This window comes from Camelina sativa, chromosome 6 (assembly GCF_030686135.1).
Source record: "Camelina sativa cultivar CO46 ecotype springtype chromosome 6, ASM3068613v1".
NCBI lineage: Eukaryota > Viridiplantae > Streptophyta > Magnoliopsida > Brassicales > Brassicaceae > Camelina > Camelina sativa.
In genome coordinates, this window is record NC_141885.1 from 22893311 (window position 1) to 22911810 (window position 18500).

General features: G+C 37.1%; 2 protein-coding genes, 1 long non-coding RNA gene and 1 pseudogene across 3 annotated transcripts; 2 read left to right on the forward strand and 2 right to left on the reverse strand.

Moving 5' to 3' along the window:
* Nucleotides 1-394: 394 nt before the first annotated feature.
* On the reverse strand, nt 395-1424 carry LOC147942926 (uncharacterized). The gene is made up of 2 exons (XR_015559380.1): nt 1266-1424; nt 395-1024 (listed from the first exon to the last, which is right to left on the reverse strand). It is a non-coding gene; the product is annotated as an uncharacterized LOC147942926 (long non-coding RNA).
* Nucleotides 510-7197, forward strand: LOC104792416 (ABC transporter G family member 34-like). The gene is made up of 20 exons (XM_010518557.3): nt 510-1118; nt 1249-1369; nt 1651-1739; nt 1820-1904; nt 1992-2282; nt 2360-2450; nt 2566-3466; nt 3569-3729; nt 3854-3957; nt 4040-4205; nt 4299-4373; nt 4449-4558; nt 4645-4977; nt 5071-5361; nt 5441-5524; nt 5617-5750; nt 5833-6060; nt 6156-6327; nt 6432-6686; nt 6772-7197. The coding sequence occupies exons 1-20, from the start codon at nt 727-729 to the stop codon at nt 7039-7041; spliced, it is 4353 nt and encodes a 1450-aa protein (XP_010516859.2). The 5' UTR covers nt 510-726; the 3' UTR covers nt 7042-7197.
* A 1715-nt stretch (nt 7198-8912) lies between these two features.
* Nucleotides 8913-9427, reverse strand: LOC147942927 (secreted RxLR effector protein 161 pseudogene; annotated as a pseudogene).
* A 1511-nt stretch (nt 9428-10938) lies between these two features.
* Nucleotides 10939-17965, forward strand: LOC104792415 (ABC transporter G family member 34). The gene is made up of 20 exons (XM_010518555.3): nt 10939-11596; nt 11732-11852; nt 12342-12430; nt 12540-12624; nt 12710-13000; nt 13074-13164; nt 13256-14156; nt 14251-14411; nt 14633-14736; nt 14818-14983; nt 15075-15149; nt 15223-15332; nt 15412-15744; nt 15839-16129; nt 16204-16287; nt 16381-16514; nt 16595-16822; nt 16917-17088; nt 17188-17442; nt 17538-17965. The coding sequence occupies exons 1-20, from the start codon at nt 11205-11207 to the stop codon at nt 17805-17807; spliced, it is 4353 nt and encodes a 1450-aa protein (XP_010516857.2). The 5' UTR covers nt 10939-11204; the 3' UTR covers nt 17808-17965.
* The last annotated feature ends 535 nt before the right edge of the window (nt 17966-18500 follow it).

An 18500-nucleotide genomic window follows, 5' to 3' on the forward strand; every position in this document is an offset into this window, starting at 1 on the left:
CATCCAATCCGTATCCAGTACTATTAGTTTATTTAGATTAGACTATTACCTACAAAGGCTGAAGGCTATACACAACTAGAAGATCAATTGAAATAAATTATTATTTAAATTGAAATCATCTATAGTTTGTAAAATTGCAACTGAACAAAATAATGAGATTGTGATATGTCTGCGATATATAATTCATTTGACAATATCTAAATGTTTTTTTCCAAAAAAAAAAAAAACAAATCACCAAAAGATGTTTTAATTTGAAATAGCTGAATTTTTTACTCTCTTTGTTTCATATTAATTTTTTTTAAAAAATATTCGCACACTAATAATTAAGGAAGTATATATGATTTTTGTTTGACCTCTTATTAATATACAGCATAATATTTCCATTGGCCAAGACTTTTAAAATTGTAAAATTAAAATTAGAAATTTTACCAAATATGTACAAAAATACAAAAGAAAATAAATCTTAAATTTCAAAATATGCTTAATATGAAATATAGGGAGTATTAGACGTATCAGACAGATTAAAGTGTAAATATTAAAAAAACAAAAAAAGAAAACAAATATTGTCACTGGGAGCGTTAACCCCGCCTCTTCTTCTTCCCTTCTTCCCACCTACAAAGTCTCTCTCTTTCTCTCTCTCCTTTAAATGGTCGCCGGAAACGAATCGACCTGAGATTCAAATCTCGACTTCCATAATCCGCCTTCTTTCTTCCTTCTTAACAAACGATGCTAGGACGAGATGAGGATCTTGTCCGAACAATGAGCGGGAGAGGTGGGAGTTTAGCCTCAACTAGTCAGCGGAATTTAGCCGGAGCTGCTTCAAGAAGCTTCAGAGACGTGTTCGCTGCCCCGACGGACGACGTGTTTGGTCGGAGCGGACGGAGAGAGGAAGATGACGTGGAACTCCGGTGGGCGGCGCTGGAGAGATTACCGACTTACGATCGGTTAAGGAAAGGTATGTTGCCGCAGACGACGGTCAACGGTAAGGTTGGACTTGAAGAAGTCGACCTGACGAATCTTGCACCTAAAGAGAAGAAACATCTTATGGAAATGATTTTGAAGTTCGTCGAAGAAGATAACGAAAAGTTTCTCCGGAGATTAAGAGAAAGAACTGACAGGTTTTACTTATGTTTTTTTTTTTTTCAGACATGAACTCTTAACACTTTTTGTCTTTTGTCTTTTTTTTTTTTGTTCTTTCAATTTTGTTATTTTGATATTAATTTTTGATTTGGCGGAAAAAAAAAACAGAGTGGGAATCGAAGTACCGAAGCTTGAAGTAAGGTATGAGAATGTTTCAGTTGAAGGAGATGTTCGTAGTGCAAGCAGAGCTCTTCCTACTCTCTTCAACGTCACTTTGAATACCATCGAGGTTCGTTTTTTTTTTTTTTATGTGTGGTAACTTTGTTCTGTTCCATGATGTCGTTGGGAAAACAAGATCTAAAAAGTTTCAGAATATAAATATACCTAACTTTACGGCTTTTTGAGTCATGCAATTAATATTTTACTTTGTTTGGGATGTAGTCTTGTTGTTCCAAAATTAGATATCTTAAAAATGTCAAACTCTATGTGTGTAAATTGTGTGAAACTGATGATTGGGATAATTTTCCACATGTTGTTGTCGTTGAACTCTTGATTTACTTGATAAATTAGAGCATTCTTGGATTATGCCACCTCCTACCGTCTAAGAAGAAGAAGATTCAGATACTTAAAGGAATCAGTGGCATTATCAAACCATCAAGGTAATTAAAGTGAACGTTACAATGGTCTTTTGCTATATTATATCTCGGATAATATAAGTGACTGTGAGTAACATTTTCAGGATGACCTTATTACTTGGTCCACCAAGTTCAGGGAAAACAACTTTGTTACAAGCTTTGGCTGGGAAGCTTGATGACACCCTTCAGGTTGGTTGTCTATTTTTGTTATGTATATTTATGTGCTCTTACAAAGCTTCTGGTTGGAGTTAACATTTCCTGGTTCATGACAAACAGATGTCTGGGAGGATAACTTACTGCGGTCACGAGTTTCGCGAGTTTGTTCCTCAGAAGACTTGTGCCTACATTAGTCAGCATGACCTTCACTTTGGAGAGATGACTGTGAGAGAGACACTGGATTTTTCGGGGAGATGTCTAGGTGTTGGTACTCGGTACCAGCTGCTTACTGAGCTCTCAAGGAGAGAAAGAGAAGCGGGAATAAAACCAGACCCTGAGATTGATGCATTCATGAAATCCATTTCGATATCAGGGCAAGAAACTAGTTTGGTTACAGACTACGTTCTTAAGGTACAGATTTTGTGATTTGGCCTCTCTTTATAACAAACAACATTTGGGCTAATCCTTGGTTAAATGGCACATGACAGATACTTGGTCTGGACATATGTGCTGACGTACTTGCTGGAGATGTGATGAGACGAGGTATTTCTGGTGGACAGCGGAAGCGCCTAACAACAGGTAAGAATTAGTTTGTGAGTATAGCATATATTCACTTTCATATTGCCATGTTTACATTACAGTGACAAAAGCAGATGTGTTGTTGAACTCGAGTGACTCTTGTCTAAATGAGCAGGAGAGATGTTGGTTGGACCGGCCACAGCTCTTTTCATGGATGAAATATCAACAGGGTTGGATAGTTCCACAACATTCCAAATCTGCAAGTTCATGAGGCAGTTAGTTCATATCGCGGATGTCACCATGGTTATTTCGCTTCTACAACCTGCTCCCGAGACATTTGAGCTTTTCGACGACATTATCCTGCTCTCAGAGGGGCACATTGTCTACCAGGGGGCCCGAGTCAACGTTCTTGAGTTCTTTGAGTACATGGGGTTCCAGTGTCCTGAAAGGAAAGGTGTTGCAGACTTTTTGCAAGAAGTTACGTCTAAGAAGGACCAAGAACAGTTTTGGAACAAGAGAGAACAACCTTACAGATACGTGTCCGTAAGTGATTTTTCAAGCGGCTTCAATTCTTTTCACACCGGACAACAACTTGCTTCAGAATTCAGGGTTCCGTATGACAAATCTAAAACCCATCCTGCTGCACTGGTGACACAAAAGTATGGTATATCAAACAAGGATCTGTTCAAGGCATGCTTTGATAGAGAATGGTTGTTTATGAAACGCAACTCCTTTGTGTATGTGTTCAAGACCGTCCAGATAACCATCATGTCTTTGATTGCCATGACAGTCTTTCTTAGGACAGAAATGCCTGTTGGCACGGTGCAAGATGGCCAAAAGTTTTATGGTGCTCTCTTTTTCAGCCTGGTCAATCTAATGTTTAATGGTATGGCTGAACTAGCATTCACAGTGATGAGGCTCCCGGTGTTTTTCAAGCAGAGGGACTTCTTGTTCTATCCTCCATGGGCTTTCGCCTTACCAGCTTTCCTTCTGAAGATTCCATTGTCTCTTATTGAATCTGTAATATGGATTGTTCTTACATACTACACTATTGGTTTCGCTCCTTCTGCTGCTAGGTACATTTGCTAGCTTCTGGTGCTTATGAAAGCCACTAGGAACTTTCTTTATTTTTGAATTCTGTTGTCATTCCCTTGAACTAACAAAACTTTTGCCATTAGGTTCTTCAAGCAGTTGTTGGCATACTTCTGTGTGAATCAGATGGCCCTTTCTTTGTTTAGATTCCTTGGAGCCCTTGGAAGAACTGAAGTAATCGCCAACTCGGGCGGGACATTAGCATTGCTAGTCGTATTTGTTCTTGGAGGCTTCATTATTGCTAAAGGTAATAATATTACATTCTCATATCTTATCATAGAACATGAAAAATCTGTTTGAACTATAGAATCAAAGACTTGTTGATATCTATGAGATTGTTAAGTAATACTATTTTATATTTCTCTTCACAGATGACATACCGTCGTGGATGACTTGGGCTTATTATATATCACCTATGATGTATGGACAGACTGCATTAGTTATGAATGAGTTTCTTGATGAGCGATGGGGCAGCGTAAGTTTACACCAAGTCCTTACCTGGTCAACTTATATTATTTGTCAATTGTGATGCAAAGCTGTTCTGTTACATGATGCAGCCAAACAATGATACACGCATCAACGCGAAAACAGTTGGAGAAGTCTTGCTGAAGAGCCGAGGCTTCTTTATAGAGCCATATTGGTTTTGGATATGTATCGGAGCGCTAATTGGGTTTACTCTGTTGTTCAATCTCTTTTACATAATAGCTTTGATGTATTTAAACCGTAAGTGCTCTTACTTTTTACTTCCAGGTTATTCATAAGTTTGAACAAAGAATCATTTCTTAGTTGACAAGATCTTGAAAATTATTTATGTAGCTCTCGGTAACTCCAAAGCTACTGTTGTGGAAGAAAGTAAAGACAAACAGAAAGGGAGTGACCGTGGAACAGAAGGTGAAATCTTTTACCTCTTCAATTTTGTAGTTATCTTTTCGTTTTGATTATTCTGACTTTGTGAAGAAGTTGCAGGTTCTGTAGTTGAACTCACTAGTACTTCAACAAAGAGAGGAATGGTTTTACCTTTTCAACCGCTCTCTCTTGCATTTAGTCATGTGAACTACTACGTTGATATGCCTGCAGTAAGTAACTGTGTCTCATAGTTTCCAGTTCTGTCTATCGCTCTTACAAATGTACCTTAAGTTTCATTCGTTGTTTTATTCTGCAGGAAATGAAGGCTCAAGGAGTTGAAGGCGACCGCCTCCAGTTACTAAGAGACGTTGATGGAGCTTTCAGACCAGGCGTATTGACAGCTTTGGTCGGTGTCAGTGGTGCAGGTAAGACAACCTTAATGGATGTCCTGGCCGGCAGGAAAACAGGAGGCTACATCAAAGGGAGTATTAGCATATCCGGTTACCCAAAGAACCAAGCAACATTTGCTAGAGTCACTGGTTACTGTGAACAAAATGATATCCATTCTCCACACGTTACCGTTTTTGAATCCCTCATCTACTCAGCATGGCTTCGTCTATCCGCTGATATTGATGCTAAAACTCGAGAGGTAAGTGTTACTATGCATAATGTTTTTATCATAATCACTCGCATGGTTTAATAATCTGGTAACCTTTTTTGGCATGTTTATGTGATTGTATAGATGTTTGTTGAAGAAGTGATGGAGTTGGTGGAGCTCAACCCCCTTAGAAACTCTATAGTTGGCCTTCCTGGTGTAGATGGTCTTTCAACAGAACAGAGGAAAAGGCTTACTATTGCAGTTGAGTTGGTAGCTAACCCGTCAATAATATTTATGGACGAGCCAACATCTGGTCTTGATGCAAGAGCTGCCGCCATCGTTATGCGTACTGTTAGGAATACCGTTGATACAGGAAGAACTGTAGTTTGTACAATTCATCAGCCTAGCATCGATATCTTTGAATCCTTCGATGAGGTATGCTTTCGAAAAAAATCCACTTATGAGTCCCAAAACAAGGATAAAAAAATTAACTACCATCTTTGGTTTATTACAGCTGCTACTGATGAAACGAGGAGGCCAAGTTATATATGCGGGAAGTCTAGGACACGACTCACAAAAACTCGTTGAATACTTTGAGGTGAATCATTAGTTATTTTACAATCTCTTGGTCGTATGAATTTATTATTTATTTTTTTATGGAAGTAACTGTAACTAGAACGTTACTTGCAGGGTATTGAAGGGGTTCCAAAGATCAAGGACGGATACAATCCTGCGACGTGGATGCTTGACGTCAGTACTCCTTCAATGGAGTCACAAATGAACGTGGACTTTGCTCAAATATTTGCCAACTCCTCTCTTAATCAGTATGTTTAAGAAAAACGCTACTACTAAACGAGAGTGATTACACTGTCTTTCTAACATGAACGTGACGTTATTTATACTCAGGAGAAACCAGGAACTCATCAAAGAGCTCAGTACTCCACCACCGGGATCTAATGATCTCTACTTCCAAACCAAGTACGCGCAACCGTTTGGTACTCAAATGAAGGCTTGCTTCTGGAAACAGTATTGGTCAAACTGGAGATATCCTCAGTACAATGCCATTCGGTTTCTCATGACGATAGTCATTGGTGTCTTGTTTGGTCTTATTTTCTGGCAAACCGGAACTAAATTGTAAGCCATTCTTTTCTCTCTTCTTTTCATTATTAAACTATATATTATCTTATCAAAAGGTGACGTATTCATCCAAAAACCAAAAACCAAAACAGGGAGAAAGAGCAAGACCTGAATAATTTCTTTGGAGCCATGTACGCTGCTGTATTGTTCCTCGGTGCCACCAATGCTGCAACAGTTCAACCCGCGATTGCCATTGAGCGAACGGTGTTCTACCGTGAAAAAGCCGCTGGAATGTACTCTGCCATTCCCTATGCAATTTCTCAGGTACGTACTTAAACATTCTAATAACATTGTCTTAACGTTATATGATACTTTTCCTAAAATATAGTTAGACCACAATCAGAAACTCAAATCTAAAAATGGTACAGGTAGCAGTGGAAATCATGTACAACACCGTACAAACTGCACTCTACACACTAATCCTTTACTCGATGATCGGGTACGACTGGACTGTGGTCAAGTTCTTCTGGTTCTACTACTACATGTTAACAAGCTTCATCTACTTCACCCTATACGGTATGATGCTTGTGGCCTTGACACCAAACTATCAAATAGCTGGAATCTGCATGTCCTTCTTCCTCAGTTTCTGGAATCTTTTCTCCGGTTTCCTCATTGCTAGACCGGTAAGTGAACTAAGCAACTTACATTTGAATGAACACCAATAAATTTGTTTTAAGAGCTAACTAACTCGAACAACTTGTGACGCAGCTAATACCGATATGGTGGAGATGGTACTACTGGGCATCGCCTGTGGCTTGGACATTGTACGGGATCATCACATCTCAAGTAGGAGACACAGATTCGATTGTGCACATCACTGGCGTTGGAGACACGAGTCTGAAAACGTTGCTCAAAGATGGATTCGGGTTCGAACATGACTTCTTACCAGTTGTAGCAGTTGTCCACATAGCATGGATCCTAGTTTTTCTCTTTCTCTTTGCCTATGGTATCAAGTTCCTCAACTTCCAAAAAAGGTGAAAAAACCTCTTATTAGAATTTAGATTAATTTTAGCGTTGAGAGCGTATGGATGAATTAATGTAAATTTTCTTGGTATCACATCACCTAATTATTTTATTTATTTTTCGCGTTTGGTTGGTAATAATAAGAACACAACAGTTCATGTTTACATTAAATTATCCTTCAATTCATGTTTTGTCATTTTTGGGCTTAATAAATGAGTAACTAGCAGAGCTATCCAATAATATATCATACACGTAACGTTGAAGACAAAACAAGATTTTCTGAGTGCATCGGGTGGCCAAGGAAGATGAACGACTGACTAGTCGACTACTTGTGATTACCTTCCCGATGAAGTCCTCCCCGCAAGACATTTTTGTTGTACCTCGTATTACACAGCTCTGACCGTTGACATCGCATCCGCATCAATTTGAGAAAACAAAAAATATGATTATCGAGACACGCACGTACGTCGTATTTAAGAAACCAAATAAGAAAACGAAAATATGATTATTGAGACGCAAGTACGGCTCTGAGACTGTTAACATCGTCTCCGCATCAATTTGAGATGTTAACAATTGAACTGTAAGTAGAATAATTATAAATTTTACTAATTGTATAAAATGTATGATAATATTTTCCTTTTTCTCTATTGTTAACAAAAATAAATATAGTTAATTAGTTATCATATTAATACATACCCTATCTCATAACTTTAAGTTTTACGTACTACTTTTAATTTAAAATGTACCCTAATTGTTTATCCGTTAGATCTTTGTTGTTTTTTGTTTAGCAATAAGCTCTATCACTAATGCAGTCATACACTGTAGAGTATTACTTAACTTGTGGTGGTTTCAACGAGGTTTTTTAATTGCCCAACAATTACAGCCCATGTCGTAATCAACGACTACATCTTTTTAATTTTTTTTTTTTCAAATGATTATTATTTTTCTTTAAACAATGATTTTAGTCCTTTTTCCCATTTAATTATTCTATTAATGACAGGCAATCAACACTATGAATAGACACACATTCAATCAGTACGTATACTAGTTTACTAGGATTTTTACCCGCGTCTTCCGCCACCAAATCAAATATTAAAACAATAATTATTTAAACATTTTTAATTTTTCATTATCAAAGTATTGTTAATAAAAAAATAATATAGAGAAAATAAAAAAATATAAAGCAAAAAAAAAAACAAAGACTTTGTTTATCCAATTCAGCTAAGTCAATTTGACAAAAACTACATCAAGGGCTAGATTCGATCCGGCAATTCACAACTAAAGAAGATGAACCAGCTCAAGAATGAACTTGTACAACAATGGAGTATAACAAGTTTCTATCTTTCTATCTCTTTCGTTTTACAATTAGAAAAGATAGAACTCGTAACAAAGACGAATAAATGATTTTGATACTTATATGAATATCAACAAAATGGCAATCCCTCTATCGCGACTATAGTCTTCATTGTACTCCTTCTCTTTTACCAGTCCGATAACTAGTCATAACCAGAACTCAATCAGAATCTAATTTCACCGGTTTAGGTCAAACCTAAAAATTGAATCACAACCAAGAACCACAACATTCCACCTTGATTCATGTTTTACTCTTCTTCTAATGAACTGCACTACTTGGATGTAACCTCTAGCGGTACCGAACACACTGATTGCCTGAGAAACTTTAGGAAATCCAAAGCCTCCTCAAACTTGTTCACTTGAATAACTTTTGTAAGCATATCTGCAGAATTTACAGAAATATGAATTTTATGTACCTCAACTTCACCAGCTTCAATCACGTCTCTGATGAAATAATACTTGACTGCGATTTGCTTCATCCTCTCGTGAAATGCATTGTTCTTTGACAAATAAATTGTTGAGTGAGAATCACATTACACTGTAGCCTCCTTAGGATTAAGTTTCATATCTTCAGAAAGACCTTTGATCCATAATGCTTCTTTCACAGCCTCAGTAAGTGACATATACTCAGCTTCTGTTGATGACATAGCCACCACTTGCTGCAAACCAGACTTCCAGCTAACCGTGTTTCCACCCACAGTAAACACATAACCATTCAAAGATCTTCTGCGTTCTAGATCTCCACCATAATCTAAATCACAGAAACCTGCACTCTAAAATCCTTTCCCTTAGTATGAACCAAATTCAAGTCTGAAGATCCCTTCAAGTATCGCATTAGCCACTTAATAGCCTCCCAATGCATTTCTCCATTCTTACTCATGAATCAACTCAAAATTCCAATAGCATAAGCTACATCAGGTCGTGTTCCAACCATAGCGTACATTATACTGCCGACAACACTTGCATATGGAACTTGTTCTGTATCTACGCATTCTCTATCTGCTTTAATAGATGAAAGCTTGAAATGTCCTCCAATATGAGTGTCCATATAGTGTGTTGCTTTCATATTGAACTGACACAACACCTTTTCTATTTAATTGGACTGAGACAAATACAAAGTTCCATTCTTCATATCTCTCTTAGTATTAATTCCCAAGATTCTACTAGCTGCTCATAGGTCCTTCATTTCAAACTCTGAACTTAGAACCTCTTTAACCTTGTTGATTTCATACATGTTTCTAGCTGCTATCAACATATCATCTACATATAATAGTAGATAGAAAAACTCTTCATCGCTTACCTTCTTCACATAGACACATGAATCATGCAGGTTCCTATTAAAACTCTGACTGAGCATAAAATCGTTAAACTTCTTATTCCACTGTATGGGTGTCTGCTTTAAACCATAAATTGACTTCTTTAACAAACAGACTTGATCTTTACCAGAATTTACCCCAAAAGTTTCTGGTTGTTCCATATATCGAGGTTGATCAAGTTCTCCATGTAGAAACGTTGTCTTTACATCCATCTGTTCTAACTCCATATCTTCTTTAACAACCAAAGACATCAATACTCCGATGGAAATATGCTTCACAACTAGTGCAAATACTTCATGGTAATCAATATCCTCTCTCTGTGTGAAGCCATGGGAAACTAACCTTGCCTTGTATCTCTCTCGTTCCACTGCAGGAATTTCAGGCTTCTTTCTATGCAACCATCTACAACCCAAAACCTTCTCATCCTTTGATATGTGGATGATATTCCATGTTCCACTTTTAACTTGCGACTGAATTTCTTTCGACATGCCATCATCCCATTTATCCCAATCTTTACTCAACTTTGCATCGTGATAACATCCTGGTTCCTCTGAATCTATCTCATCTGCAACACATAGTGCAAACGCAAACTGAGTGTGATTTGTGAGTTTAGCAGGTGGTTTAATGACTCTTCTCACCATATCTCTAGCTAGTTTGTAATTTTCTAAGCCAATACTGCTAGAAACACCTCCTTCAGATTCAAAATATTTCTCTTCAGAATCACTCAATACCACTGTAGCATTACCACCTTCTGTAATCACCTTTATATCCTTAACAATGATATTCTTAGACAAAGCCAGAGTTTCTAAAGTTGCAGACGAATTTTCTGTTTTAAATAAACCTTATATTTATTTATACAAATTGGAAAGCTAAAAAAGGAAGATTTAAATTTTATCTCAATTATTTAAAAATGATATACCAAAAACTATAACATAAATCTTAGTTTTTTTAGCTTTCAAATTTGTATTACAATACCTTAAAATATATTTTTCAATAAGGTAATAATTTATTTTTTTCTGTTTTTAGGTGTATATCTATTTTAATTTCTTTTTATAAAAATAGAAAATATATGAAAAAGTCAAAACAGGCCTATTTTATTAAGAATAAAATAATTATAATTATTTTGAGGGTGAATGCGAGGCATCTTACGTTACATTTTAATATATTAGATCTAGATTAGAGTAGACCCACAAGATCATTTGAAAAATAAACTAAAATCAAATCAACGAGAATCATGTGATCATAAATAATGAGATATGATATATTTAAGATGCTTTGAATAATTATTCGCTAAATTTCATTAGACAACAAAAGAAAACGAACAAATTTCAATTATTTAAGTGTAAATATTAAAAACAAATATTGTCACTGGGAGCTTTAACCCCGCCTCTACTTCTTCCCTGACCTCCAAAGTTTCACTCTCTCTCTTTCTCTCTCTCTCCCCCTTAGATGGTCGCCGGAAACGAATATACCTGAGATTCAAATCACGACTGCCATAAACCGTTGACGATGCAAGGACGAGATGAGGATCTTGTCCGAACAATGAGCGGGAGAATTGGGAGTTTAGCCTCAACTAGTCACCGGAGTTTAGCCGAAGCTGCATCAAGAAGCTTCAGAGAAGTGTTCGCTTCCCCGACGGACGACGTTTTTGGTCGGAGCGAACGGAGAGAGGAAGATGAGGTGGAGCTCCGGTGGGCGGCGCTTGAGAGACTACCGACTTACGATCGGTTGAGGAAAGGTATGCTGCCGCAGACGATGGTCAACGGTAAAGTTGGACTTGAAGAAGTTGACCTGACGAATCTTGCACCTAAAGAGAAGAAGCATCTTATGGATATGATTTTGAAGTTCGTCGAAGAAGATAACGAAAAGTTTCTCCGGAGATTGAGAGAAAGAACTGACAGGTTTTACTTATGTTTCTTTTCAGACATATACTCAAAAAACTTTTTGTCTTTTGTCTTTTTTTTTTTTTTCCTGTCAGTTTTGTCGTCAGATTTATTTATTTATTATTTTTTATTTGGCGGAAAAAAAAAAAACAGAGTGGGAATTGAAGTACCGAAGATTGAAGTAAGGTATGAGAATGTTTCAGTGGAAGGAGATGTTCGTAGTGCAAGCAGAGCTCTTCCTACTCTCTTCAACGTCACTTTGAATACCATCGAGGTTCGTGTTGGGTTGTTTTTATTTGTGTGTGGTAACTTGTCCTCTTCGATGATGTCGTTGGGAAAATGAGATCTAAAAAGTTTCATAAAATATATTTAATACCTAATCTTTTCCAAAACTTATTCTTATCTTGATTTTTTTTGTTTTTTACCAAGGTTGCTTTCTTTAGAGGTAACGTGTAATACTTCATCTTCATTTTCTAATGATATTAACATATTTACCCAAAAAAATTATATATATACCTAAATTTACTAGTACTTTTTACGGTTTGGCATCAGACATGCGCCGTATTAGGATATCCGGTTATTTCAGGATGTATAGTACTCTTGTTGGTCTAAAAGTACATATATATATATAAAATGTCAAACTTTATGTGTGTGAATGTAAAAATTGTATGAAACTCATGATTGGGGTAACTTTCACATGTTGTGGTTGTTGTTGTCAAAATCTTGCTTACTAAAAGTTTTTTTTTGGTATTTGTTAAATTAGAGCATTCTTGGATTATTCCACCTCCTTCCATCTAAGAAGAAGAAGATTCAGATACTTAAATCTATCAGTGGCATTATCAAACCATCAAGGTAATTAAAGTAAATGTCACAGCGGTCTTTTGCTATATTATATTTCGGATACCTTTAGATGGAAGGCTAATAATATATGTGACTATGACTCTATGAGTAACATTTTCAGGATGACCTTATTACTTGGTCCACCAAGTTCAGGGAAAACAACTTTGTTACAAGCTTTGGCTGGGAAGCTTGATGACACCCTCCAGGTTTGTTTTTAATTATTAGATATGTATACTTATGTCCTCTTAAAAGCTCCTGGTTGAGTTAACATGTCTGGTTCATGACAAACAGATGACTGGGAGGATAACTTACTGCGGTCATGAGTTTAGCGAGTTTGTTCCTCAGAAGACTTGTGCCTACATTAGTCAGCATGATCTTCACTTCGGAGAGATGACGGTGAGAGAGACACTGGATTTTTCGGGGAGATGTCTAGGTGTTGGGACTCGGTACCAGCTGCTTACGGAGCTCTCAAGGAGGGAAAAAGAAGCTGGAATAAAGCCAGACCCTGAGATTGATGCATTCATGAAATCCATTGCGATAGCAGGGCAAGAAACTAGTCTGGTTACAGACTATGTTCTTAAGGTACAACTTTTGTGTTTCGATTTCTCACTCTAACAGGTATTGGGACTTATTCTTGGTTAATGGCACATGACAGATACTTGGTCTGGACATCTGTGCTGACACACTTGCTGGAGATGTGATGAGACGAGGTATTTCTGGTGGACAGAGGAAGCGTCTAACAACAGGTAAAAACTTGTGAGTTTTGCATATGTTTACATTACAATAACAGTGCATATGTGTTCTTAAACTCGAATGACTCTTGTCTAAACTGAGCAGGAGAGATGTTGGTTGGACCGGCCACAGCTCTTTTCATGGATGAAATATCAACAGGGTTGGATAGTTCCACAACATTCCAAATCTGCAAGTTCATGAGGCAGTTAGTTCATATCGCGGATGTCACCATGGTTATTTCGCTTCTACAACCTGCTCCCGAGACGTTTGAGCTTTTCGACGACATTATCCTGCTCTCAGAGGGGCACATTGTCTACCAAGGGGCCCGAGACAAAGTTCTTGAGTTCTTTGAGTACATGGGGTTCCAATGTCCTGAAAGAAAAGGTGTTGCAGACTTTTTGCAAGAAGTTACGTCTAAGAAGGACCAAGAACAGTATTGGAACAGGAGAGAACAACCCTACAGCTATGTGTCCGTAAGTGATTTTTCAAGCGGCTACAACTCTTTTCACACTGGGCAACAACTTGCTTCAGAATTCAGGGTTCCGTATGACAAAGCTAAAACCCATCCTGCTGCACTAGTGACACAAAAGTATGGTATATCAAACAAGGAGTTATTCAAGGCATGCTTTGATAGAGAATGGCTGCTTATGAAACGCAACTCCTTTGTTTATGTGTTCAAGACCGTTCAGATAACCATCATGTCTTTGATTGCCATGTCGGTCTTTTTTAGGACAGAAATGCATGTTGGCACGGTGCAGGATGGTCAAAAGTTTTATGGTGCTCTCTTTTTCAGTTTGCTCAATCTAATGTTTAATGGAATGGCTGAACTAGCATTCACAGTGATGAGGCTTCCAGTTTTCTTTAAGCAAAGGGACTTCTTGTTCTATCCTCCATGGGCTTTCGCCTTACCAGCTTTTCTTCTTAAGATCCCATTATCTCTTATTGAATCAGTAATATGGATCGTTCTTACATACTACACTATTGGTTTTGCTCCTTCTGCTTCCAGGTAATTTTGCTAGCTTCTAGTGCTAATAAAGCTACACTTATTTATTTTTCTTCTATTTGCATTCCCTTTGAACTAACTAAACTTTTGCCATTAGGTTCTTCCGGCAGTTATTGGCGTACTTTAGTGTGAATCAGATGGCCCTTTCTTTGTTTAGATTCCTTGGTGCCCTTGGAAGAACAGAAGTAGTCGCAACCTCAGTCGGGACCTTGTCATTGCTAGTCGTATTTGTTCTTGGAGGCTTCATTGTTGCTAAAGGTAAGCAGATATAATCCTTTTTAACGCAAAGAAAAAAAATGTTCTACCAGATAGTAAGAAATTTGAGTGGACACAGTTGAAGTCCTTAAATAATACATATCTTGCCACATAACATATAAAAACTTTTTAATATAAGTGATTTGTGTTTCTTGATATAGCTTTTGGCTTCTTTTTATATAAATTGTTAAGTAAAACATATATTTTATTTTTTTTCTTCACAGATGACATCCCATCATGGATGACTTGGGCCTATTATATATCACCTATGATGTATGGACAGACTGCATTAGTTATGAATGAATTTCTTGATGAGCGATGGGACACTGTAAGTTTACACCAAGTCCTTATCTGGTCAACTTATATTTGACAATTGTGATGCAAAATCTGTTATGTTTACATGATCCAGCCAAACAATGATACACGCATTGACGCGAAAACAGTTGGAGAAGTATTGCTGAAGAGCCGAGGCTTCTTTACAGAGCCATATTGGTTTTGGATATGTATCGGAGCGTTACTTGGATTTTCTGTGTTGTTCAATGTCTTTTACATCTTAGCCTTGACGTATTTGAACCGTAAGTGCTCTTATTTTTAACTTACAGGCTATTCATAACTATGAACAAGAATCAATTTTTAGTTGACAAGATTTTGAAAATATTTATGTAGCTCTCGGTGACTCCAAAGCTACAGTTGTGGAAGAAGGTAAAGAGAAACATAGAGGAAATAACCGTGGAACAGAAGGTGAAATCTTTTACCTCATTAATTCAGTAGCTATCTTTTCATTTTGATTATTCTGACTCCACTAATTCTGTAGTGGAACTCACAAGTACTTCAACTCATTGGCCAAAGAGAGGAATGGTTTTACCTTTTCAACCGCTCTCTCTTGCATTTAGTCATGTGAACTACTACGTTGATATGCCTGCAGTAAGTAACTGTGTATCAAATTTACCAATTCTGTGTATCGCTTTTACAAATGCACCTAAGTTCCATTTAACTCTTGCAGGAAATGAAGGCTCAAGGAGTTGAAGGCGACCGCCTCCAGTTACTAAGAGACGTTGGTGGAGCTTTCAGACCAGGCGTATTGACAGCATTGGTCGGTGTCAGTGGTGCGGGTAAGACAACCTTAATGGATGTCCTGGCCGGCAGGAAAACAGGAGGCTACATCGAAGGGAGTATTAGCATATCCGGATACCCAAAGAACCAAGCAACATTTGCTAGAGTCACTGGTTACTGTGAACAAAATGATATCCACTCTCCACACGTTACCGTTTATGAATCCCTCATCTACTCAGCATGGCTTCGTCTTTCCGCCGATATAGATGTCAAAACTCGAGAGGTAAGTGTTACTATGCATAACGTTTAATTGTTTTATCATAATCACTTGCATGAAACTGATAACCTCTTTTTTTCCTGTTTATGTGACTGAATAGATGTTTGTTGAAGAAGTGATGGAGTTGGTGGAGCTTAAACCCCTTAGAAACTCTATAGTTGGGCTTCCTGGTGTAGATGGTCTTTCAACAGAACAGAGGAAAAGGCTTACTATTGCTGTTGAATTGGTAGCTAACCCATCAATAATATTCATGGACGAGCCAACATCTGGTCTTGATGCAAGAGCTGCCGCCATCGTTATGCGTACTGTTAGGAATACCGTTGATACAGGAAGAACCGTAGTTTGCACAATTCACCAGCCTAGCATCGATATTTTCGAATCCTTCGATGAGGTATGCCTCCAAAAAGATCGACTCAATCCACAAAAAAGAGGATACAAATTTAATACATCTTTGGTTTAATGCAGCTGTTGTTGATGAAACGAGGAGGCCAAGTTATATATGATGGAAGTCTTGGACATCACTCACAAAAACTCGTTGAATACTTCGAGGTGATTCATTGGTTTTCTTTCCCATCTCTTGGCCATATGAATTTGTAATATCTATCAATGGAAGTAACTGTATCTAGAACCTTACTTTTGCAGGCTATTGAAGGGGTCCCGAAGATCACAGACGGATACAATCCTGCGACGTGGATGCTTGACGTCACTAGTCCTTCAATGGAGACACAACTGAGCGTGGACTTTGCTCAAATATTCGCCAACTCCTCTCTTTATCAGTACGTTTAAGAAAAATGCTACTACTAAACCAGAGTTTATTACACTGTCTTATCTAACATGAACTTGATGTTATACTCAGGAGAAATCAGGAACTCATCAAAGAGCTCAGTACTCCACCACCGGGATCTAATGATCTCTACTTCCAAACCAAGTACGCGCAACCGTTTGCTACTCAAATGAAGGCTTGCTTCTGGAAACAGTATTGGTCGAGTTGGAGATATCCTCAGTATAATGCCATTCGGTTTCTCATGACAATAGTCATTGGTTTCATGTTTGGTCTAATTTTCTGGCAAACAGGAACCAAAATGTAAGCCATTTCTTTTCTCTTCTTCATTATTAGTCTATTCATATATATTATCAAAATGTGATGTATCTAATCCAAAAACCAAAAACCGAAACAGAGAGAAAGAGCAAGACCTGAATAATTTCTTTGGAGCCATGTACGCTGCTGTAATGTTCCTCGGTGGCACTAACGCTTCAACAGTTCAACCTGCGATTGCCATTGAGCGAACGGTGTTCTACCGAGAGAAAGCAGCTGGAATGTACTCTGCCATTCCCTATGCAATTTCTCAGGTACGTACCTAACCATTCTAATAATATTGTCTTAAGTAACGTTATATGAAACTTTTCCTAAGATATATGGTTCAGAACTGAAATCTAAAAATGGTGCAGGTAGCAGTGGAAATCATGTACAACATTATACAAACTGGACTCTACACGCTAATCCTTTACTCGATGATCGGATACGACTGGACTGCTGTCAAATTCTTTTGGTTTTACTACTACATGTTAACAAGCTTCGTCTACTTCACCTTATACGGTATGATGCTTGTGGCCTTGACACCAAACTATCAAATAGCCGGAATCTGCATGTCATTCTTCATGAGTCTTTGGAATCTTTTCTCCGGTTTCCTCATCCCTAAACCGGTAAAATGAACTAAGCAACTTACGTACACATATCAACAGAACTGTTTGAAGAGCTAACTAACTAAACTTAACAAAACCTTTAATTTTGAACGCAGCTAATACCGATATGGTGGAGATGGTACTACTGGGCATCGCCCGTGGCTTGGACGTTGTATGGAATCATCACATCTCAAGTAGGAGACACAGATTCGATAGTGCGCATAAGTGGTGTTGGAGACACGAGTCTGAAAACGTTGCTCAAAGATGGATTCGGGTTCGAACATGACTTCTTACCAGTTGTAGCCGTTGTCCACATAGCATGGATCCTTGTTTTTCTCTTTGTATTTGCTTATGGTATCAAGTTCCTCAACTTCCAAAAAAGGTAAAGAAACCGTACGAATAAATTCATGTAAATTGTTGCTTTGTATTACATAATTATTATTTTTATTTGTTGGCGTTTGGTTAGTAAATTATACCAACACAGCCCATGTTGTGTAATAAATTAATAAGTTATTTGGTAAAATAGACAATTTTTAAAACAAAATTGTAAAAGTAGTACATCATTATTTACAATTAACAAATTACACATTTTTTACTGTTTTTTACTATTCACAATACCTTTCAACCATCATCAACATTTCATATTTACAACACATGCCATTGAGTCTCTAATTTTTTTTTTTTTTAAATATGGTCCCTACAATCTTAAAAACAAAAATGTTGGGTAATTAAAATTGGTTTTCTAAAATTTTAAAGATGTATAAAAATCTATATTTTTTCTTTATAATTTGATATGCATTTTTTTGATGATTTTATTTGATAATGTTAAATATTTTTTATAAATTTTATATCCGTACACATTATTAAGTGTACAAATGTTCGTACACATTATTAAGTGTACATATATAATTTGTTTAATTCTAGTTTTAGATATATGTATCACTATGGTTTTGTTCAAATTACATTTGTATACTTAATATTATGTGTCTGTATACTTAATAAAATGTATAGACATATGTACACTAAATAAGATGTACGGATACAAAAGATGTATATAATATATTTAAAAATTATTAAAT